At 47.6% G+C, this 24,692-nt stretch overlaps 1 protein-coding gene across 1 annotated transcript in view; it reads right to left on the bottom strand.

Annotated features, from left to right (window-relative positions):
• Positions 1-1,092: 1,092 nt before the first annotated feature.
• Positions 1,093-24,692, bottom strand: part of LOC140428883 (guanylate cyclase soluble subunit beta-2-like) — a 107,582-nt gene continuing 83,982 nt past the window's right edge. The window contains exons 15-18 of the mRNA XM_072515530.1: positions 16,322-16,476; positions 13,480-13,685; positions 4,805-4,882; positions 1,093-1,244 (exon numbers count right to left, since the gene is read on the bottom strand). Coding sequence (XP_072371631.1) covers positions 1,093-1,244; positions 4,805-4,882; positions 13,480-13,685; positions 16,322-16,476 — 591 coding nt within the window. The remainder of the gene's footprint in view (positions 1,245-4,804; positions 4,883-13,479; positions 13,686-16,321; positions 16,477-24,692) is intronic.

Below are 24,692 nucleotides of genomic sequence, written 5' to 3'. Positions count from 1 at the left end.
ATCTTAGATCTTAGAATCCCTACAGTGCAGAAGGGGGCCATTCGGCCCATCAAGTCTGCACCGACCCTTTGAAAGAGCACACTACCTAGGCCCAATCCACCACCCTATCTCACCTAACTTTTGGACACTTAGGGGCAACTTTAGCATGGCCAATCAACTTAACCTGCACATCTTTGGACTGTGGGAGGAAACCGGAGCACCCAAAGGAAACCCACGTAGACACAGGGAGAATATGCAAACTACACACAGACAGTCACCCAAGGTCAGAATGGAACCCGGGTCCCTGGCGATGTGAGGCAGCAGTGCTAAACGATGGGCTTGCCAGATGTGCCTACATACGAAGAATGAATATTAAAATATCACAGCCTGAAACTGCTCCTCACTATTCTATTAATTCCAACAGTAAGCTCAGAAGGCACCACATGGTATTGGAGCTGGAATCTGAATGCAAAGGCATATTGCTGGAGAGGTATTGAGAGGACAATTCATGGGGTGAGTGGGAAGGTTCAACATATCATGAAGTGCAAGAACTAAGGCATGTTTCAAGAAGGTTGTGATTTTGGGAGCATGAATGACTGTTTACCTCTGACTGCCTGCCAGTTGAACCTTAATCTGATACATTGCTACTCTCCAAACTATGCAGTCTGGATTGTTACACGAGTACAGGAAATGAGGCGTGACAGATTAGTGAAGAAATAATGAGAACTACACAAGAAACCATTGGTTTGAATATTCCTAGCATGCCTGGAAGCAATTGATCAACAGTGCAATGCAGGGACAATTCCATAACAATTCCGTTCCTTGCTCTGCTCTTCCAAAACCTCCTTACTAAACTTCAGTATTTATTATTTTACCTATCCATGACACATTTGCAAGAGTAAAAAGACCTAAGGACCTTGGGAGGATGCAATGTTGTGGAAATTTATGAATATTTTAAAATTATTTGGTGAAATGCAACCAAAAGGTTTCTGAGGGAAACTTGGTCCAAAAAAACATTCCAAATGAACTTAATTGTTTTTGTTTCATCAGGGTTCAAGGTGAAAACACAACAAATTAATGTGCTGCTCGAGTTGGGTGCACACAGCACTCTGTTTACAATAAGATACAAAACTCTGATTTTCCATTTTCGTTATGGAGAGTCTCCTTATTATTCAGGTCCGGTCTTGACTCTGCTCCACCTTCTTCCCTGGAGATAACTATGCTCCCAGGGCACTTGTTACTCTGGGATCTGTTGATTTCCCTATCTTCATAATAAAAAGAGTTGATATTAATAGAGTAACCTCATCAAACTATATATTCAAAAAGGAAACCAGTGCTCGCGTGCTGTGCGTACTGAATTGGTTCACCATCCATAGTCATTGTGTATTACTGATCTATTTAATTCCCAAAGTGCGAGATGTATATCATTAATTTATTCAAATAAGTACATTATATTTAAAAAGTGGGCAATGCAGGGGAGAGCTGCTGATCAGTCTGCGAACTGAAGAATGGAAATTAGTCTAAAATAGAGATGTGAGACTACAATATATGTTCTTTATAAAACAAATGTCAATGATTTGCTAGATGGCAGCTATGAGAACACACATTTAAAATTTAATTTCAATATCAAGAAACAACAACAACATACATTGATATAACCCTTCCCCCTTTGCAAGGATCTCAAATTGCCTTTATTTTAGATTATCTCAGTCCTGCCCCCAGTTGTTAGCGGCCTTGGTAATGCCTTTTCAACCTTAAGATCCATTTATTCCAATTCTCTGCTGACCGGACTCTCATCCTCCCTTCAGTAAGCTTCAGTCCATTTAAATATTTGCTGCTAGCATTCTATTTGGCACCAAGGCGCCATCATCATCCCCCCCCCCCAGCCCTCTCCTTCTGGTTGACCTGCAGGGACACCTTGCTCAAGTAAAACTTGTGATGGACAGGAAGAGATGGCCTCACTTCTCGGTTGTCCGCAACAAGGTGTGTTTCAGGAATATTTTAAATCCTATTTGGTAGTGATTTAGAGTAATAAACATAAAACAGGTTTATGGGTAAATTTAAATCAAAAGAAAGGATAACATTTGTTCACACAACAGCCCAAAATGTAAACCCAATGAAACAGGCTCACTTCCTCATGCACGCACATGTGAAAATTAGTTCCAGAGGCAGAGCATGCGTTTAGGTTAATTAGCTGAGGTAAATCACGTGTCCAAATTTACAAAATGCACGTGTAACAAGCCTGGATGGGTTCTGTTTGTGGTTCTTTAGATTAATGGGAGATTGAAGCCTCTGGGTCTCTAGGCGAATTTGCGACCAAGTTTTGTGGAGGAGAAAACAAATGAGACCCTCTCTCTCATTGCCTAGCTTGACTAGTTATTAGGCAGGATTCTGTTCTTCTTGCTGGACGATGGTCTCTCTTGTCCTTTTAGTTTGTAGGCTGACCTGCTAGGTTCCCTTAGGAGTTGATAGGATCCGCCATGCCTAGCCAGCTTCAGTCACATGATGGCATATTTCAATGCCTCCCATTGCCCACGGTAATTGGTGATTGGTACACAATGGGGGAATGATTGCCATCATTGTACCAGCTACGATTAGCTTGACTGATGGCTTTTTATTTGATAGTCCCTCCTCATGGCCCTGGCACATCTGGTAATCATTGCCTATTTAAATTCAATAAGGGTGATCAATTTTAACCTGGGAAATCAATTTGCATTTGAGAACTTTCCAGAAGTAGAGTCAGACATGAAATTATTTTTTGTGCAGAAATTACAAGCATTCGTCCCTTGACACTGGTTCGCTATCTTGGGCAGCAATTTGGGCCATTTTTTAAAGTCTATTTTCAAAAGTCTGCCTTAACTGAAGTCTGTCTCTTGAAAGTTAGGAACATGATATCCTTGCATGCATGACATGTCTTCACTTTTTCAGGAAAGTAATTAGTTTAGTATCCAAACTAATCAATGCACTCCTCTCAGCTTCCACTGGAAGTCCTGAACTCAGCCGCTGATTTCACATCTTCTCAATATCTGCTCTGTCAAGCTGAAACCAGCATTGAGTCATAAGAGTTTTTACAGCACGGAAAGAGGCCCTTCAGCCCATTGTGTCTGTGTCCTCTGGGTGAAACTGTTTTCCTCACACCCCCAATAAACCTTCTGCTCCTCACCTTAAATCCATGCCTCCTGGTTATTTACCCCTCCGCTAAGGGGATATGTTCCTTCCTATCCACTCTTTCTATGCCTCTCACAATTTCATACACCTCAATCAGGTCCCCCCATTCAGCCTTCTCTGTTCCAAGGAATACAACCCAAGCCTATCCAGTGTCTCTTCATAGCTGAAAGGCTGCAGCCCAGGCAACATCCTGGTGAATCTCCTCTGCACCTTCTCTAGTGTAATGATTTCCTATAGTGTGGCAACCAAAACTGCACACAGCAATCCACCTGTGGCCTAACCAGCGTTTTATACAGCTCCATCATATTCTGTGCCTCAGCTAACAAAGACAAGCATCCCATATGGCTTCTCAACCTCCTTATATACCTGTCCTGCTGCTACATGGATTTGTGAACCTGCACACCAAGGTCTCTCTGATCCTCTGTACTTCCTAGAGTTATACCATTCATTGTATATTCCCTTGCCTTGTTAGGTCTCCCAAAATGCATTATCTCACACATTTCAGGGTTAAATTCCATCTGACCATCTAACCAGCCCGTGTATATCGTCCTGTAATCTAAGACTTTTGCCACACCACCAATGTTCGTGTCACCTGCGAACTTAAGCAGTGTATAGTCTTGCTGGTGTCCTGTTTGACTCTGATCTGAAGTTCAAATCTTAATCTCATCCAGCCATGTGACCATCCTTTTTCCTTTCTGCAGTATTACTGAGTATCTCTCTGAATGAGACAGTGTTCAGGAGGTTTGATTGTTGAAATAGGATTCATTGTCTAGTCTTCTACGTCAACATTAATCAAAATGGCCAAGTTTTGAATTCATGAAGAATCGAAGGGTCACTTTCCACCTCACACAGCCGACCGCAAGCCACCTGCAGGGGGCACACTTCAGGTATATTGTTCTGTGGAAGAATGATCAATTGGCAATCTGTCAGATTCTAGGTTTCCCACTGGAACACTTCGCTCTTATTCAGGCCCATTCCTTTTGTCTTTCTTCACGGTGTATTGTTTGCAGTAATTACATCTTCAAGGTAGATCTCCAAATGGTGACGTTTCTTAATAGGACGTCCTCATGACTTGAATGATTAGCTTTTTGTTTTCTTCAATGTGTATCTCATTCCTTTTTTTCTCTGCAGCTGTTATCACAATACTGGAATATTAAAGCTCCTCTAAGAACATCAATTTGATTGGTTTCTCTGGCTGAACAATAGGATAAGCTTAGGTCTTAACTATGGCCTTATGGTATTCACAGAATCACAGAATAAGACAGTCAGGAATTAGATCTGTACCGACACATGAAATACACCTGACCTACCTGCCTAATCCCATTTGCCAGCAATTGGCCCATAGTCTTGAATGTTATGACGTGCCAAGTACTCATCCAGGAACTTTTTAAAGGATGTGAGGCAACCTGCCTCTACCACCCTCTCAGTCAGTGCATTCCAGACCGTCACCACCCTCTGGATAAAAAGGTTTTTCCTCAAATTCCCCTAAACCTCCTGCCCCTCACCTTGAACTTTTGTCCCCTCGTAACTGACTCTTCAACTAAGGGGTACAGCTGCTCCCTATCCATCGTGTCCATGCCCCTCATAATCTTGTACACCTCAATCAGGTCGCCCCTCAGTGTTCTCTTCTCCGCCGACAATTTACCAGAAGATTTACCTGTGGGTGTCTGCTTACTATCAGCATACTTCATGCTAACAACAGGCTTGTGATCTTGATCTTCACTGTTGTTTTGTTCTGTAAATTGAAGAAGAGCTATCTATTCAGTAACGATTTGATGATCTGCCGTAATCCTATGATTAGACCATGATCCACGTGCAATTAATATTTCACCTCAGTTACTCATTCACTGGTGAATCAAGACCACTAAATGTTTTCTTTTATCTCAATATTTCAAGCTTTCCTCTGGCAGGTAACTGGTTAACTTATTGATAATAAATAACAATCATTGGTTGAAATTATATTGTACCATATTATTAGCAAATCTGTTAAGTGTTACAGAAAATTATGTTGTCTTCTCTTTAAACAAAGATGTTAATCATGACTTCTGAATGGTGCTAGAAAGACAGACAGAAGAATTGCATCTGGATGCGTCAACACATTCCTTCGAAATATCGCACAGTCTCTTTTGGCTGTTAAACGCCCGTTTAGTCAATGATTCTTCTCAAAGGAATGTTTCAAGGCCGATGAATTACCAGTTTGGTATCTGAAAACGTTCTGTCGTGAGGTCCCGGGACAGCAGCAGACTAGATTATTTTTGTGGGATTATAGAAGTCCATTAATGCTCCTCAATAGCTCACAGAAATAACTGAATCCTTTTTTAAAATAAATTTAGAGTACCCAATTCATTTTTCTAATTAAGGGGCAATTTAGCGTGGCCAATCCACCTACCCTGCACATCTTTGGGTTGTGGGGGCGAAACCCACGCAGACACTGGGAGAATGTGCAAACTCCACACGGACAGGGACCCAGAGCCGGGATCAAACCTGGGACCTCAGCGCCGTGAGGCTGCAGTGCTACCCACTGCGCCACTGTGCTGCCCTAATAACTGAATACTTAAACTTTGTTTGGTGTCCTCTCTTCCATTGTGCCTGTGAAATCTGCACGGTGCAGGCTTCAACCAGACCCAACCTAACTGTCAAGGAGCTCCTATTACCTTCACAGGGCTTTGACTTCCCTGATAATGACAGGCAGATTAGGCCTTGTAGTTCAGTGGGTACTGTCCCTGCCTCTGAGTCAAAGGCTCTGAGTTCAAGTCCCTCCTTCAGGACTTGATGGAGTCGAGGAGTTGATGAAGTCATAACGTGGCCAATCCTCCCAACATACCCCAATGGTTGGTGGTAAGAGTGGGAGAGTATCCTGGTCAGCTGTGAGATGGATAGAAATTAAAGCCACTTCCATTACTCTCCATGTAAAAGTGTATGTTACCACAGCAGCTGGGACTCCTGGGGGGTGGGGTGGGGCAGGAAGGCCAGTGTGAAACATATTTGCGCCAACAGACCAGGGTTTACATAACAAAGGAACTAGGAGCTGTAGGCAATTCAGCCCCTCGAGCCTGCTCCATCATTTAATACAATCATGGCTGACCTCATCACGGCCTCAACTCCACTTTCCTGCCTGTTCTCCATAACCCTTAACCCATCACTAATTAAAAATCTGTCTATCTCCTTAAACTTACTCAATGTCCTGGCATTCACCACACTCTGGGGTAGTGAATTCCACAGATACATGATCCTTTGAGAGAAATAATTTCTTCTCATCTCTGATTTAAATCTTATCCTAAAACTATGACCTCTCATTCTAGATTGCCCCACAAGAGACAACATCTGCCCTGCGTCTACTTTGTCAATACCTTTTATCATCCTATGTACCTCAATTAGATCACCTCTCATTCTTCTAAACTCCAGAGAGTATATGCCTAAAGTCTCAATCTCTCTTCATAAGACAAACCCCTCACCTCTGGAATCAATCTAGCGAACCTCCTCTGAACTGCCTCTAATGCAATTACATCCTTCCATAAATAAGAGGTCCAAAATTGTACACACTGCTCCAGGTACGGCCTCACCAATGCCTTGTTGAGTCACAGCAAAACCTCTCCACTTTTATTCTCTAGTCTTTTAGCTATAAAGGTTAAAATTCCATTTGCTTTCCTTATTTCCTGCTGTACCTGCATACTAGTTTTCTGTGGAGAGTATGATTCATGCATGAAGACAGGCAGATCCCTCTGCACCAAAGTTTCTTTCCATTTAGATAATAAGCTGCCTTTCCATTTTTCTGACCAAAATGGATAACCTCACACTTATCCAAGTTAAACTCCAACTCCCAAATTTTGGCCCATTCACCTAACCTATCTATATTTGATCCCCATTGCACCAAATAGGGTGAATTCAGGACCTGCCTCCTAGCCCCAGTTGCCGACGCTGAGGGTCAGGCCAGACAGAGAACTGGAGAAGGAACGTTGCAGTGAAAATCGAGACCGACATGTTACCTCCTGGAATAACACTGACAATAACCTATCCACAACTTTGCTGCTGGTGCGAGATAGTGTGAAATTAAAAAAGTGGGGGGAAAACTGATCAGTAAAGGGAAACCTTAATCAAAATTATCGATATTTGCAGTCAGGTCAGGCAAATACATCTTTTAATATGGCTGTTTTGAAAAAGTGAATGTAAACTTCTAAGGCAGCCGATGAGTTCCAAGTGGGCTGGTACCTACAGCAGAACTCACAGCAGACAGTCTATTTTACAGTGGAGTCTATTTACAGTCTATTTAGTAAACAGACAGAGTCTATTCATGCAGCACATTCCAACAGTCTACAGAGTCTACTTTAAATGTGTATCTATGTCGACTTCCGGGTGCGGCGATGACCAGCTGAGTCGCATGTTTCGGCAGCTCCCTGTGAAACGGACTTTTGGGCTCTTGATAGGAGCCCCAACGGCAATTTTGACGGCTAAAAACACTGTGCGGTAAACCAGAAGGGAATCCCCCCTGGATACGGATGGAAAAAGGAGGAGAGAATGGCCAGATTGCAGTGGATCCTTTAGAACGGCGGCAAGGAAGGCAAGCAAAAACCAAGATGGCGTCGGAAGGTGGCAGTTTAACATGGGGCCCTGAACAACAAGAGTTCTTGAAACGCTGTGTGGAAGAGATCAAAAAGGAAATGAAGAAAGAGCTGTTGGCCCCGATACTACAGGCGATCGAAGGGCTAAAGGAGGAACAAAAGACCCAGGAGCGGGAGCTTCGGGTCGTGAAGGCAAAGGCAGCCGAGAATGAGGACGATATACAGGGCCTGGTGGTGAAGACGGAGACGCAGGAGGCACATCAGAAACGATGTGTGGAAAGGTTGGAGGCACTGGAAAACAACGCAAGGAGGAACAACCTGAGGATTCTTGGTCTTCCTGAAGGTGTGGAGGGAGCGGACGTCGGGGCATATGTGAGCACTATGCTGCACTCGTTAATGGGAGCGGAGGCCCCGGCGGGTCCGTTGGAGGTGGAGGGAGCATACCGAGTAATGGCGCGAGGACCGAGAGCAGGAGAAATTCCCAGAGCCATAGTGGTGAGATTCCTCCGTTTTAAGGATAGAGAAATGGTCCTTAGATGGGCGAAGAAAACTCGGAACAGTAAATGGGAGAACGCGGTGATCCGCGTTTATCAAGACTGGAGTGCGGAGGTGGCGAGAAGGAGGGCGAGCTTTAATCGGGCCAAGGCGGTGCTTCATAAAAAGAAGATAAAATTTGGAATGCTGCAACCGGCAAGACTGTGGGTCACATATCGAGGGAGGCACCACTACTTTGAGACGGCGGATGAAGCGTGGACTTTTATTGTGGAAGAAAAACTGGAATGAGCGGGTTATTAAAAAGAACGTTCGAACAAAGTGGTGGGGCGAATGTGGGGGGCAAAGAGGGGTTTTATGTACTAATCCTGCGATATGGTAACTTTTCTCTCTCCCACAGGTGGTGATGGGGGGAGGAGGGGAGGTGGAGGAGATGGGGCGTTGGCCATTGGGGGCGGGGCCAAGGGAGAAGCGCGGGCTTGGTTCCCGCGCTATGATAATCATGGCGGGAAGAGAGAAGCAGGAAGGAGGGGGCGTCGCACGGTGCGAGCCGAGGTCACGGGGGGAAGCCGAGGTCAGCCAGAGTTTGCTGACTTCTGGGAGCAACATGGGGGGAGTAATTACGCTAGCGGGGGATCTAGCGGGGGGGGGGGGGGGGGGGGAGGGGGGAATTACTGGGTTGCTGCTGCTGGGGAGAGGGGGGAGCTGGTATGGGAGAGGATGGGCGGGGGGGGCACCGCCTGGGGGAGATACAGCTGCGTGGGAACCGGGTGAGGAGCTGGAAAAAGGTGATGGCTAATCGACAAGGGGGAAGCCCCCCAACTCGGCTGATCACGTGGAACGTGAGAGGGCTGAACGGGCCGATAAAGAGGGCACGGGTACTCGCACACCTTAAGAAACTTAAGGCAGATGTGGTTATGTTACAGGAAACGCACCTGAAACTGATAGACCAGGTTAGGCTACGCAAAGGATGGGTGGGGCAGGTGTTCCATTCGGGGCTAGATGCGAAAAACAGGGGGGTGGCTATATTAGTGGGGAAGCGGGTAATGTTCGAGGCAAAGACTATAGTGGCGGATAGCGGGGGCAGATACGTGATGGTGAGTGGCAAACTACAGGGGGAGACGGTGGTTTTGGTAAACGTATATGCCCCGAACTGGGATGATGCCAATTTTATGAGGCGGATGCTAGGACGCATTCCGGACCTAGAGATGGGAAAGCTGATAATGGGGGGAGATTTTAATACGGTGTTGGAACCAGGGCTGGATAGGTCGAAGTCCAGGACTGGAAGGAGGCCGGCAGCAGCCAAGGTACTTAAAGATTTTATGGAGCAGATGGGAGGTGTAGACCCGTGGAGATTTAGCAGACCTAGGAGTAAGGAGTTCTCGTTTTTCTCCTATGTCCATAAAGTCTACTCGCGAATAGACTTTTTTGTGCTGGGTAGGGCATTGATCCCGAAGGTGAGGGGAACGGAGTATACGGCTATAGCCATTTCGGATCACGCTCCACACTGGGTGGACTTGGAGATAGGGGAGGAAACAGGAGGGCGCCCACCCTGGAGAATGGACATGGGACTAATGGCAGATGAGGGTGTGTGTCTAAGGGTGAGGGGGTGCATTGAAAAGTACTTGGAACTCAATGATAATGGGGAGGTCCAGGTGGGAGTGGTCTGGGAGGCGTTGAAGGCGGTGGTTAGAGGGGAGCTGATATCAATAAGGGCACATAAAGGGAAGCAGGAGAGTAAGGAACGGGAGCGGTTGCTGCAAGAACCTTTGAGGGTGGACAGACAATATGCGGAAGCACCGGAGGAGGGACTGTACAGGGAAAGGCAAAGGCTACATGTAGAATTTGACTTGCTGACTACAGGCACTGCAGAGGCACAATGGAGGAAGGCACAGGGTGTACAGTACGAATATGGGGAGAAGGCGAGCAGGTTGCTGGCACACCAATTGAGGAAAAGGGGAGCAGCGAGGGAAATAGGGGGAGTGAGGGATGAGGAAGGAGAGATGGAGCGGGGAGCGGAGAGAGTGAATGGAGTGTTCAAGACATTTTATAAAAAATTATATGAAGCTCAACCCCCGGATGGGAGGGAGAGAATGATGGGCTTCTTGGATCGGCTGGAATTTCCCAAGGTGGAAGAGCAGGAAAGGGTGGGACTGGGAGCACAGATCGAGGTAGAAGAAGTGGTGAAAGGAATTCGGAGCATGCAGGCGGGAAAGGCCCCGGGACCGGATGGATTCCCAGTCGAATTCTATAGAAAATATGTGGACTTGCTCGCCCCGGTACTGACGAGGACCTTTAATGAGGCAAAGGAAAGGGGACAACTGCCCCCGACTATGTCTGAAGCAACGATATCGCTTCTCTTAAAGAAGGAAAAGGACCCGCATTGGGGGTCCTATAGACCTATTTCCCTCCTAAATGTAGATGCCAAGGTCCTGGCCAAGGTAATGGCAATGAGAATAGAGGAATGTGTCCCGGGGGTGGTCCACGGGGACCAAACTGGGTTTGTGAAGGGGAGACAGCTGAACACGAATATACGGAGGTTGTTAAGGGTAATGATGATGGCCCCACCAGAGGGAGAAATGGAGATAGTAGTGGCGATGGATGCCGAGAAAGCATTTGATAGAGTGGAGTGGGATTATTTGTGGGAGGTGTTGAGGAGATTTGGTTTTGGAGAGGGGTATGTTAGATGGGTGCAGCTGTTGTATAGGGCCCCAGTGGCGAGCGTGGTCACGAATGGACGGGGATCTGCATATTTTCGGCTCCATAGAGGGACAAGGCAGGGATGCCCTCTGTCCCCATTATTGTTTGCACTGGCGATTGAGCCCCTGGCGATAGCGTTGAGGGGTTCCAAGAAGTGGAGGGGAGTACTTAGGGGAGGAGAAGAGCACCGGGTATCTTTGTATGCGGACGATTTGCTACTATACGTGGCGGACCCGGCGGAGGGGATGCCAGAAATAATGCGGATACTTGGAGAGTTTGGGGATTTTTCAGGGTATAAATTGAACATGGGGAAAAGTGAGTTGTTTGTGGTGCATCCAGGGGAGCAGAGTAGAGAAATAGAGGACCTACCGTTGAGGAAGGTAACAAGGGACTTTCGTTACCTGGGGATCAAGATAGCTAAGAATTGGGGCACATTGCATAGGTTAAATTTAACGCGGTTGGTGGAACAGATGGAGGAGGATTTCAAGAGATGGGATATGGTATCCCTGTCAATGGCAGGGAGGGTGCAGGCGGTTAAGATGGTGGTCCTCCCGAGATTCCTCTTTGTGTTTCAGTGCCTCCCGGTGGTGATCACGAAGGCTTTTTTTAAAAGGATTGAAAAGAGCATCATGGGTTTTGTGTGGGCCGGGAAGATCCCGAGAGTGAGGAAGGGATTCTTACAGCGTAGCAGGGATAGGGGGGGGGCTGGCACTACCGAGCCTAAGTGAGTATTATTGGGCCGCTAATATTTCAATGGTGAGTAAGTGGATGGGAGAGGAGGAGGGAGCGGCGTGGAAGAGATTAAAGAGGGCGTCCTGTAGGGGGACTAGCCTACAGGCTATGGTGACAGCCCCATTGCCGTTCTCACCGAGGAACTACACCACAAGCCCGGTGGTGGTGGCTACACTGAAGATTTGGGGACAGTGGAGACGGCATAGGGGAAAGACTGGAGCCTTGGGGGGGGTCCCCGATAAGAAACAACCATAGGTTTGCCCCGGGGGGAATGGATGGGGGATATGGAATGTGGCAAAGAGCAGGAATAACGCAACTGAAAGGTCTGTTTGTGGATGGGAAGTTCGCGAGTCTGGGAGCGCTGACCGAGAAATATGGGTTGCCCCAAGGGAATGCATTCAGGTATATGCAACTGAGGGCTTTTGCGAGGCAACAGGTGAGGGAATTCCCGCAGCTCCCGACACAAGAGGTGCAGGACAGAGTGATCTCAAAGACATGGGTGGGGGATGGTAAGGTGTCAGATATATATAGGGAAATGAGGGACGAAGGGGAGACTATGGTAGATGAACTAAAAGAGAAATGGGAAGAAGAGCTGGGGGAGGAGATCGAGGAGGGGCTGTGGGCAAATGCCCTAAGCAGGGTAAACTCGTCGTCCTCGTGTGCCAGGCTAAGCCTGATTCAGTTTAAGGTATTACACAGGGCACATATGACTGGAGCACGGCTCAGTAAATTTTTTGGGGTGGAGGATAGGTGTGCGAGGTGCTCGAGAAGCCCAGCGAATCATACCCATATGTTTTGGTCATGCCCGGCACTACAGGGGTTTTGGATGGGGGTGACAAAGGTGCTTTCAAAAGTAGTAGGAGTCCGGGTCGAACCAAGCTGGGGGTTGGCTATATTTGGGGTTGCACAAGAGCCGGGAGTGCAGGAGGCGAGAGAGGCCGATGTTTTGGCCTTTGCGTCCCTAGTAGCCCGGCGCAGGATATTGCTAATGTGGAAAGAAGCCAAGCCCCCGGGGGTGGAGACCTGGATAAATGACATGGCGCGGTTTATAAAGCTAGAGCGGATTAAGTTCGTCCTAAGGGGGTCGGCTCAAGGGTTCACCAGGCGGTGGCAACCGTTCGTCGAATACCTCGCAGAAAGATAGACGGAATGGGAAAAAGAAGGCAGCAGCAGCAGCCCAGGATCGGGGGTGGGGGGGGACGGGGGGGGAGGAGGAACCAGAAGGACTCTCAGGGTTGTTAATATATACTGTATAGTATGTATAGGTCGTTGCTACAGATAATTATATATTGGACTGTTAAATTATATTTTTGGAGAGTGTTACTTGTGACAAGGCAGTTGCCAATTAGGGCTAGTTTTCATTTTTGTTATTTATTATTTATTCATTTTTTTTGTTTTTTTTTGTTTATAAAATAGGTCATTGTTATTTGTGTTGTTATAATATTGTGTAAAGGATGCACAATGTACTGTGTTGGTTGACCAAAAATTTTCAATAAAATATTTAATAAAAAAATAAATGTGTATCTATAAACTGGAGCAAACAAAATCCTGGTCAAAACTACAGCAACATCTCACAATTAAAATGAAGATGATTTCCCCTGCAACCTGCAGCGAGTAGAGGATAGTTACATGGCAGGGCTCAGGTAAATTAATAAAAAATGAAACTATTAGTGCATTAAACCTTTTCTAACATGGCCTCTATCACTGGCACTTTTCTGTTTATTTTTTACCTAACTATGAAACACTACTTATACCTTGACAGTGCTAACTGCAATTACTACCTTTGAATCGGGTTGCAAACAATGCGGTATAATTGTCAGAGTTGTTATCTCCGTCTAGTAAGACTCACCGTTCTGCTTACTCTGCTCAGAGTTCACCTTGCTGCCACCATTGCATTGGTTGGGATCTCCTTCATCGCTCATTGGTGGTAACCCCATGATGTCATCTTCAGTGGCATGCAGGTTCTGAACAAGGAAGTAGGTGATCATATTCCCTTTACCTTTCACCGTGATTGGTCCCCTCTCCACTATTTCAAAGCCTTTGTTTTGTAGGGCCCTGTATGAGGAGAGTATGATTTTGTTCAAGTATGCTTTTATTTAGAGGCTGTAGTCTTTGCCCAAACATCATTCATTTACTGCCTTTCACAACCTCAGGATATCTTTAAAGTGCTTTTGACATGTCACTTTAGTAATTAGGAAATGCAACTGCAATTTGTGCGTAGTAGAAATGCTCGATCTTGACAATTCAACTCAGTCTTAAAACATACTTCACGCAAATAATGGGTCCATTCCAACCAAAGTTATTTTTGGGGTGGGAAGGACCGAGAGAGAGTGCCTGAGTTGGAGAATTCACCAATCTCCATTGTGCAGTCTTCACAATCCAGGCACCCCAAGTCAGCTTTAGTACAAGACAGGTGCAGAGTATCTTGTCCACATGTCTTAAACCCAACTATCTAATGGTATCATGTAAGGAAATATTAAGAAGGTGACCAAACACGTGGCCAAAGTGTTTGGTTTTAATCAGAACATAAAAGTAAAATACTGGACAATCTCAGCAGGTCGGACAGCATCTGTGGCGAGAGAAGGGAGCTAACGTTACGAGTCTGGATGGCTCTTTATCAAAGCTGGAGAGAACTGGAAGTAGGGTCAGGTTTATACCGTTGTGGGGGGGGGAGGAGTGGTGGGGCTGGATAAGGGCCCAGCAATAGGTGGAGATTGAGAAAGATGTTGCGGTGAAGGACAAAGGGGATGCAAATGGGGGTGATTAAGGCTAAGATGGTTGCCTTAGATTAGAATAAAGAGATTAGAATGTGTGAAGGGCATAACAAAGGTAAGAAATGTGTCAAAGGACAACAGAAACAGGGAACAGATGACCCAAGTGGGGTGGGAGAGAGGGATAATGGTGAGGATAAAACAGATGAATGGGAGATATGAAAATAAATTGAGACAAATTCGAAATGGGGTGAAGGTGGGGGAGAGAGTTCACAGTTTGAAGTTGTTGAACTCAGTGTTAAGTCCGGAAGGCTATAATGTGGCTAATCCGAAGATGAGGTGCTGTTCCTCCAGTTTGCACTGGGCTTCACTGGAACATTGCAGCAAGCCAAAGACAGACATGTGGACATGAGAGCAGGGCAGTGAATTGAAATGTCAAGAGACAGGAAGGTCTGGCCCTGCTTGCTGATGGACCAAATGTGTTCTGCAAAGCGGTCACCCAGTCTGCGTTTGATCTCTCCAACGTAGAGTATTTGGGAGCAGCGAATGCAATAGACCAGATTGAAGGTGGGGCATCTGAAGTGCTGCCTCACCTGAAAAGAATGTTTAGACCCTTGATGATGACAGGGAGGAGGTAAAGGGGCTGGTGTTACACCTCCGATTGCATGGGAAGGTGCCGTGGAAAGAGGGTGAGTTGTTGGGGGTGATGGAGGAGTGGACAGGGTATCCCGGAGGGAACGGTCCCTGCGAAAAAGTGACAGGTGGAGTGAGGGGAAGGTGTGTTTGGTGGTGGCATCATGCTGGAGTTTGCGGAACTGGTGGAGGATGATTCTTTGAATGCGGAGGCTGGTGGGGTGAAAAGTGAGGACAAGGGGGACCCTATCCTGGTTCTGGGAGGGAGAGGAAGGGGTGAGAGCAGAGGTGTGGAGATGGGTCGGACACGATTGAGAGTCCTGTCGGCCACAGTGGGTGGGAAACTGCGATTGAGGAAGAAGGAATACAAGTTGGCAGCACCGTTTTGGAAAGTGGTATCATCAGAACAGATGCGGCAGAGGCATAGGAACTGGGAGAATGGGATGGAGTCCTTACAAGATGTGGGTAATGAAGAGCAGTAGTCAATGTATCTGTGGGAGTCAGTGGGTTTCCAATGGATAGGTTTTAATGTACATTTTAAAGGAGGAGAGAAGGATAGAGAGGCTTAAGGAGAGAATTACAGAACACAGCATCCAATGGCAGTGCTATGAAAATCTGGGATGTGCACGGAAAGGAGATGGTGGTTTAATAGTAATGCCACCTGACTAGTAATCCAGAGGCCCAGACTAATGGCCTGTGGTTACGCGTTCAAATACTACCGTGGCAGCTGGTGAAATTTAAATTCAATTAATAAATCTGGAATATAAAAACTAATCTCAGTAATGGTGAAACTCTCATCGATTGTCATAAAAAGCCATCCGGTTCACTAATGCCCTTTACGCAAGGGAACATCTGTCCTTACCTGGTCTGGTGGCCCACATGTGACTCCAGATCCACAACAATGTGGTTGACTCTTAACTACCTTCTGAAAAAGCTGAACAAGCCGCTGAGCAATTAGAAATGGGCAACAAATGTTGGCCTTGCCAGCAACGCACACATCCCATGAAAGATTCTTTTTAAAAAAAATGAATTCCAGAGTTAGAGGAGCGCAGAGATCGCAGAGGGTAACACAGCTGGATGTAATTACAGAGATAGGGCCAGCGAGGGATTCGAAAACAAGCATGAGCATCTTAAAGTGGAGATGTTGTCAGAACAGGAACATTGGAGGTCAGCGAACACCAAGGGCAATGGTTGAACAGAACTCGGTGTGAGTTAAAATATGGGCAGCAGAGTTTTGACAGGTTCAAAATGGCAGAAAGCAGGATAGCATTGGAATACTCAACTCTGGAAGTGACAACGGCATGGATAAGTGTCTCAGATGAACTGAGTACGAGTAGAGTTCGCTACCTGTTTGCTGTCGGACTGAGATGGATTTTGCCTGGCACTCCGTGGCTCTCCATCCTTGAGGCAGTATTAACTGTGTCACCAAATAGACAGTATCTGGGCATCTTATCACCAACCACTCCAGCCAAAACCGGTCCAGAGTGTATGCCAACTCGGATCTGGTTGTACAAAAGAAAGAATTCACGTCAATTCATCATGAGGACCCACTTAAAAATGACCCTCCCCAGCCTTTAATTATTGGCATTCGAACATTAAGGCATCCCACCCCCCACCCCCTCTCTCTCTCTGTTGTCAATAAATAACTCTGATCCAGAGTAATTTTATGTACCACCAAAACTTTATTACATTGACTCATAACACTATTAGATTATTTTACTCATCTACAGTGTTACATTAAATAACAAGGTGACCTCCTCACAAGGATTCATTAATGTCCTTTAGGGAAGGAAATCTGCAATTCTGATCCTGTCTGGTCCACATGTGACCCCAGACTCACAGTAACGTAGTTGACCCTTACCTGAAATGACCAAGTAAGCTACCCAGTTGTATAAAACTGCTGCAGAAAAGTTGGAAAGGAATAAAACCAAGTAGAGGACCAAGCTTCAACCTAGGCTTCGAAATGGGACACCCTGCCCAATTGACCCAGTAAAGTTCTCCTCACTAATAGTTTGGAGGTTTGAGTCAGAATTGGGAGAGTTGCCCCACAAACAAGTCAAACAGCATCCTGACATAGTCATACTCACTGAGTCATACCTTACAGACAATGTCCCAGACACCACCATGGCCAGAGGTGGCAGCACAGTAGTATACGTAGGAGAAGGTTTCCCTCGGCATTCTCAACATTGACTTTGGACCCCATGAAGTCTCATGGCATCCGGTCAAACCTGGGCCTGAAAACCTCCTGCTAATTACCACCGCCCACCCAACCCACAGCTGATGAATCAGTAGCACTTGGAAAAAGCACTGAGGGTGGCAAGGGCACAGAATGTACTCTGGGTGGGAGCTTCAATGGCCACTAAAGCAATGTCACACTTTCCCAATATCTCTGTGGTATATTGTAAAGCAAGGGCCGCGATCTGATGGAAAAGTTTCTAAGTGTCATTTCAGGCAGGTTTGGCAGGGAGTTACTCCCCGCTCTGTCGCCGAGTTCCCCACTGCTATCTAACCACACTTAGTCACTGGGCCGATTTAATGGCTGTGTTGCGCCTGAGAAAGGGTGTGACACAGCCGTTAGATCATGGGAGAGGCCAAGATCGAGAACTATTCCGGGAGCTGACCTGTTTGGAGTCTAATCAGTCTGTTCCCGTTGCTGAAATCAGGAACCCACCTTAGCGTGGCGAAAAACCAATAATCACCACTTAAAGCCAATCTCCATACAATGAATGGGAAAGACCCCGGGCGAAATTTTCCCCCAATGGCGCAATGTCCGCCGACTGGCGCCAAACACGGCGCCAATCAGACGGGCATCGCGCCGGCCCAAAGGTGCGGAATGCTCCGCATCTTTGGCGGCCTAGCCCCAACATTGAGGGGCTAGGCCGACGCCGGAGGGATTTCCGCCCCGCCAGCTGGCGGAAACGGCGTTTGTTGCCCCGCCAGCTGGCGCAGAAATGCGGCGCATGCGCGGGAGCGTCAGCGGCCGCTGACAGTTTTCCGGCGCATGCGCGGGAGCATCAGCGGCCGCTGTCAGTTTCCCGCGCATGCGCAGTGGGAAGAGTCTCTTCCGCCTCCGCCATGGTGGAGGCCGTAGCGGAGGCGGAAGGGAAAGAGTGCCCCCACGGCACAGGCCCGCCCACGGATCGGTGGGCCCCGATCGTGGGCCAGGCCACCATGTGGGCCCCCCCCCCCCCCCCGGGGTCAGATCACCCCGCGCCCCCCCCCCCAGGACCCCGGAGTCCGCCCACGCCGCCTGGTCCTGCCGGTAAATACCAGCTTTGATTTACGCCGGCGGGACAGGCAATTTCTGGGCGGGACTTCGGCCCATCCGGGCCGGAGAATCCAGCGGGGGGTCCCGCAAACCGGCGCGGCCCGATTCCCGCCCCCGCCCAACCTCCGGTACCGGAGACTTCGGCGGGGGCGGGGGCGGGATTCACGGCGGCCTACGGCCATTCTCCGACCCGGCGGGGGGTCGGAGAATGACGCCCCCCATATCTAATAGCTTCCCAGCAAGTGGTCATGTGGCGCCGATTAGAATACCTTTTTTAAAAACGTGAAGCTGGCGGAATAGCTGCTGCGGGGACCTGAGGAGGTGAGTAGCCATTTTCGCTCCCAGGCAAAGAACCCGGTGGCACTGGGGTTGCTGCCACGATGCTCAGGGTGGGAGGTCAGCCTTGTTCGGCATGGGCTGCCATTGGTGGGGGAGGTGCACCGCGAGCTGTGGGGGGGTGAGCGTAGTGGGTGACTCAGCACCCGTGGGCCACCATGCCACCTCCTGGATCATGTGTACCCATTACAGATGCGACCCCAGCCCCTGCCAGGACCTCCATGCCCGGGGATCTGGGCAGGTGATTGGTGGTCAGCCTGCATTGTGGAAGAAAGTGCCAGAGGTGTCATATTTCTCAGGTGCGACGGTTTTGAATGCTGTCCATATGTGTCCCCGCCTGCCTCCTGCCTCTAGTCCCCGATGGTGCAGGCTTACCTGCCTCACCTGTTCCAACCCCCCCCCCCCCCACCCCTTCCCCCATCCCCTTCTCCCCCTCCCCCCATCCCCCTCTCCCCCAGTGCCCTCTCAGCGATCCTCAACCTGCTTAGCCTTCCATGCTCTACCTCTGCGTCTAGGTGTGTCCCCAGGATGCATATCAGAGGTGGAGGCAGCCTGCTGTTTACCACATCCATAGCCTTCGATGCCCCTGGCGGGGGGTCTTCAGGATGCCCTGGGGCCAGTGGGCCACAGCCCACTTGCCGACGGCACATGCCCTGCTATACTGCCCTGTTCCAGATGCTGACACTGAGATGCGCCATTTTCTGACAGGGTGGAACACAGGGGAACTGATGGCCGCTGTCGCCATTCCATAGGGTGGCTCCGAGTTGCCACCCAGCACCCCGTCATCCCAGGGTCACCTCAGATGGAGGGACAACTGGATGAAGACTGGCTGCCCGTCCGTCACCTAACTCTGCCAGCCCTGGTGGCTCCCCAATGTCTGCAGCATGGTGTTATTTGTTGCCCTCTCCGATGCTCCTCAGTGACTGGGACATGCTCTGGAACACCCCAGCAATGCCCACCTGTGATGGGGACACCGCCCACAGCGACCGGGACATGCTCTGGAATCCCTCGGCAATGCCTAGCTGAGACTGGGACATGCTCCACAGTGCCTCATCAAGATCCAGCTGGGACTGAGACATGTTCCCCAGTGACTGGGACATTCTGCCAAGACCCTCAGCCATGGCTGTCACTAACTGAGCCCTGTCGTGGACAACTCCACTCATGCTGCTGACATTGTGCACCAGGCCCTCCACTGCGGTCACCACCCTAGCAGTGTTGGCCTTGCTGCCATGCATTGCTGGCTCCATCTCCTGCACCCGTAGCCTCAGGGACACCGTCAATCGGCTGTGGACCCGCTAGAATATCGCTGACATCCCCTATCGACCGCATCAGCTCCGGGTAAACCTGGTCCAGAGGCTCAGCATCTGACTGGAACACAGCTGGGTCTTGGGATCTAGCAGACCTGCGACTGCTGCCTCCACCTGATGTGCATCAGCAACTGTGAGGTACTCACCAGAATGTGCCCCAGAAGCCTAGCCACGAACGTCGCCACCGAGGTGTGTTTCTCTGCACTGGTGGAGGGTGGGGATGACAGCTGTGTCGAGATGTTCTCATGGAAGGAGGGGGGGGGGAGGTGCACAGCGGTGACCAACCAGGATGGGCCGGCATGTCGGATGGAGATCCTGCGGGAGAATGGACCTGTGGTCAGTGGAAGGATGGGTCAGTCTGCATGGCATTAACAACTCACGTGTGACAGGTCATCTGGGTGAGGGCTGTTGGATCCTTACCTCTGCGCCGCACGCCAACTTTTATCTCATTTACCGCCACCCCTGCGACCTCCAAGGCCCATTCCTTGTAGCGTGATGTCTAGCATCCCGCTGCCAGTCTGTAGCAGGCCAACCTCTCCTGCGGGAACAAGAGGGATCATCGTTTGGCACATGCTTCGTTCATCGTGGGGGTGGGGAGTATGTGGGTGGATATGGGAGGGGCCAGCATGGATGCCACTGCTGAACATGGGTGGGCCGTGGCACGGTGTGGTACTCCCGGGGACTGTGCCAGGCGCATGCATGTGGGGGTGGGAATGGGCGGGAGGTGGGGGTGATGCCAACCCACCCCTGCGGCCCAGTGGAAGTCATTGGTCTTCTTACGACACTGGGTGCCGGTCCTTCTGATGATGCTCCCCGAGCTGACGGTTGTTGACACTTCCACCCAGGTGGTACAGACTGCCCTCTGGCAGATCCTCCGAGCCCCTCGATGGAACAGGGCATCCCATCTGGTCTCAACCGCATCCCCAAATCGTGGGGTGGTCTACTCGGTGGTATGGCTGCGAGCATCCTGCTCCGATTCTAGTGGACGCATCCGGTAGATTGTGCCCAGAGTATGTGTGTGTGAATGTGTGTCAAACTAAATTAAACTGAAGACAGCCAACTGTAAGGTTTAAATCATCAAAAGGGGTTAGGTCTAAAAACAAGCATGTGAAAGGGAGATGAACAAAGTTAAAATGCAATGCAAGGGGGCAAAATTAATAGAAATTTGCATTAGGAGTTAAGGGGTGTGTTGAAGTTTAGCTGTTGTATTTCAGAGGGAATATGGACAACTGGCAAAGATCATAAATGAATAAAGCAAAGTATTAAGTTTATATTTACCCAAAAGTAATAGCAGTAAAAACAGCATGAAATATGTTTATATTCTGTGAAAGGAAATTTCCAAAGGACTTTAAGAGCGATGGAATTTAATGTGAAAAGGAAAAAAACATATTTAAAGGAAAGATTGAAAGCTGGAGGAGTAGTGAGTGGCCATGTGGTATCCTGAAGGATGTGGTGTGTTTGGAAAGAGCTGGATAGAAGCAAAGTGAACTTCACCATCCTCTGTGTTTGTCTGTTCCAGAAAGCAAAGTTTTGTCATAAGCCTTGGATTTCCTTTAATGAGAGAAGGAGAAGCCTTGGGAAATATTTCCCCTATAGCAATAGTGGATGTATTGTGGCAATATTACTGGATTTTGTATGGAGTAAGATTCTATAGGGACTGTTGCCTGAAAAGGGGCATTTAGCTGTGAGTTTAACTAAACAGACATCTTTTGCAAACTATTTGAAGGACTACTTTCAACTGTGTAAATATAATCTTGTATGTTTAAGTTTTCTTTTCACTTGTTAATCCATGTTTTAATTTAATGATTAAAAATTGCAAACTGTTGTGACAGCTTGAACAAGTTTCTCTTTGGGCAGCCCAGCAATTACCACCTGCCATATCGTAACATCCCCAAGTATGACCCAGTAATACCACTACTGACCAATCTAGCTAAGTCCTGAAGAACATATCTGCAAATTGTGCCTGAAGCAGGTGGTGAAGGAACCAACAAGAGGGACAAACCTACTTGACCTCGTCCTCACCAATCTACATGTTGTATATGCATCTGTCCAGGACAATATTTGTAGAAGTGTTCACTGTACAGTCCTTCTGGAGATGAAGTCTCACCTTCACACTGAAGATATCATCCATTGTGCTGTGTGGTACTTACCATCATGCTAAATGGGATACATTTTGAAACTGTCAAGTCTGGGCATCCATGAGGTCTGTGGGACTTCAGCAGCAGCAGAATTGTATACAACCGTAATCTGTAACTTCACAGCCCGGCATATGCCCCATTCTACCATTACCGTCATGCTGGGAGATCAACACTGGTTCAATGAAGAGTGCAGGAGAGCACGCCAGGAGCAGCAGCAGGCATACCTAAAACTGAGCTGGCAACCAGGTGAAGCTAGAAAACAGGGCTACATGCATGCTAAACAACAGAAACAGCATGCGATAGACAGAACTAAACAATTCCACAACCAACAAATCAGATTAAAGCTCTGCAGTGCTGCCACATCCAGCTGTGAATAGTGGCGGACATTTAAACAGCCAGTGCCAAATCATGAGGTGTAGCAGCTCTAAGAAAATGTGTTGGCCGTATCATTTCTAAATTACTATTCCATTGTTTTGCTGTTTAAAAATTTTTTTTAGTCTCCAAACATTAGTTAAACAATGTTTTTTAAGTGGAACATATTAGTGCCAATCGGCATTTTATTTTGAACCATGTGGTACTTTGAAACATTAGACTTCAGCATAGATGGAATTTCATCCAGCAGCAGTTTAAGTACTTAATTCAAAACTATTAAAAACATGAATGTTATAAAACTTTACTTATTTCTGTCTGAGGGAGCACTGCTTTTCTTGATTTATATATATAACCGAGACCTGAGTGTACACACTTTCAAAATTTGAAAATGACGCACGACTTGAAGGTTTTGTGAACTGTGAGGAGGATAATGATAGGCTGCAAGAGGATATCGACAGGCTGGTGGAATGGGCAGACAAAGTTAATGTAGAGAAGTGTGAAGTGATACATTTTAGCCAGAAGAACGAGGAGAGGTGACATAAAATGAAGGCTACAATTCGAAAGGAAATGCAGGTGCAGAGGTTGCTGGCGAATGTGTGCATAAGTCATTGACGGTGATTGGCACGAGGAAAAACATCTTTCTGCACAAGTGCTTTGGATCTGGAATGCACTGCCTGAGCATGTGGTGGAGACAGATTCAATTGCGGTTTTCAATAGGGAACTGGATATTTACCTGGAGAGAATTTTTTTTAATGGGCTGCAGGGAAAAGGTCAAGCAGTGGGATCAATTAAGGTGTGTTGCAGAGAACTGACACAGAGCAATGTGCTGAATGGTCTACTTCTGCGCTGAAACCGAATAACTTGATAAACACACGAGGAAGAAAGCTGAAGGTTACCCTGATGGTATGATTGTTACATGAGGGAGGTATTAGGAACTTGGGTCCAAAAATGAGATTGAAGGTGTGGCAGGCAATTTAGGGTTTAAACAGACTGAGGGTAAAAATAACCTGCTAGCACAGAGTCAGAGTGATATTCCACCACCAGCCACTTTACATTGTCCCAGTCAGACTTAGACTCAGTAGTGAGAATACACAGGATGTCCCAGATCCATGTCCTTTGGGACACTCCTATCTGACCAGCTATTAGCCTCTTACAGAGTCTGATGGTCTCTTTGTCCATCAATGGGAGGTTAGTTGCATATCAATAGCATGGCTCTGTTCTTTTGTATAAACGGGAGTGGGCCAGATAACAACGATGATTGGGCGGCACGGTAGCCCAGTGGTTAGCCCAGTGGTTAGCACTGCTGCCTACGGCGCTGAGGACCCGGGTTCGATCCTAGCCCTGGGTCACTGTCCGTGTGGAGTTTGCACATTCTCCCAGTGTCTGTTTGGGTTTCACCTCCACAACCCAAAGATGTGCAGATTAGGTGGATTGGCCACTCTAAATTGCCCCTCAGTTGGAAAAAGAATAATTGGGTACTCTAAATTTTTTTAAAAAGATACCGACTATGGGTTCAAGTCTGTGAACCCCAGCAGAGAACCTTTGTTTGGGTGGAGCTTAGAAAGCGAAGGAAAGAATGCTGTTTTGAACAGGTACAGGAGAGAAGGATTTGGAAATCGACCGAGAGAATTCATGAAAGGTTCCACCGACACAGGCTTTGGAAAAGGGTTCTGAACGAATGTCCCTAACAGAAGAAAAATGTCTTTGTAAATGCGAGCATTGCCTTTGTCTTGCTCTGTAAGTGGAATGAGAGCTGCATGTTCAAGTAAAGTGTTGTTCAATGGGAACTAGTGTGTTAAGGTTAAGAAACTGCATGTAATTTGTTATTGTGAGGGCTGAAGTTTAAAAGTTTAAATATTGTTTTCTTTTGTTTTATTAAAGTTTGTTTATAAAATAACCAAGCCCTATTTCTTATATTATCACTCCTGGAACGAATCGATCTTTCTGCACCATCTTAAAAACTTTTAAAAGTTGCGGCTGTGGTTCAGTCTCTTAGCCACTGTTGAGAACTGACCAGGCGTCCATAACAGTGATCAACAAGGGCGAGAGGAAACTTGTGTTGAACATAAGCACCAACATCGATGAGGGGGGCCCAATAGCCTGTTTCTATGCTTTAAATTCCATGCAAAGTTGGCAGCAGGGAATACAAACACTATACTGTTTCACATCCTCAGACCAGCACAGCCAAGGAATTAATGTGGGTCACATTCTCACTTCCCCACACTCTTCCTCTCACCCCCCCCCCCCCCCCCCCCCCAACCCCCTCACACTCACTCTCAACACCTCGCATTCATAGG

Source organism: Scyliorhinus torazame, chromosome 8, assembly GCF_047496885.1.
Source record: "Scyliorhinus torazame isolate Kashiwa2021f chromosome 8, sScyTor2.1, whole genome shotgun sequence".
NCBI classification, from domain to species: Eukaryota; Metazoa; Chordata; class Chondrichthyes; order Carcharhiniformes; family Scyliorhinidae; genus Scyliorhinus; species Scyliorhinus torazame.
Note: the sequence above shows the minus strand (reverse complement) of the source record. Positions and strands in the feature narration are given on the sequence as shown.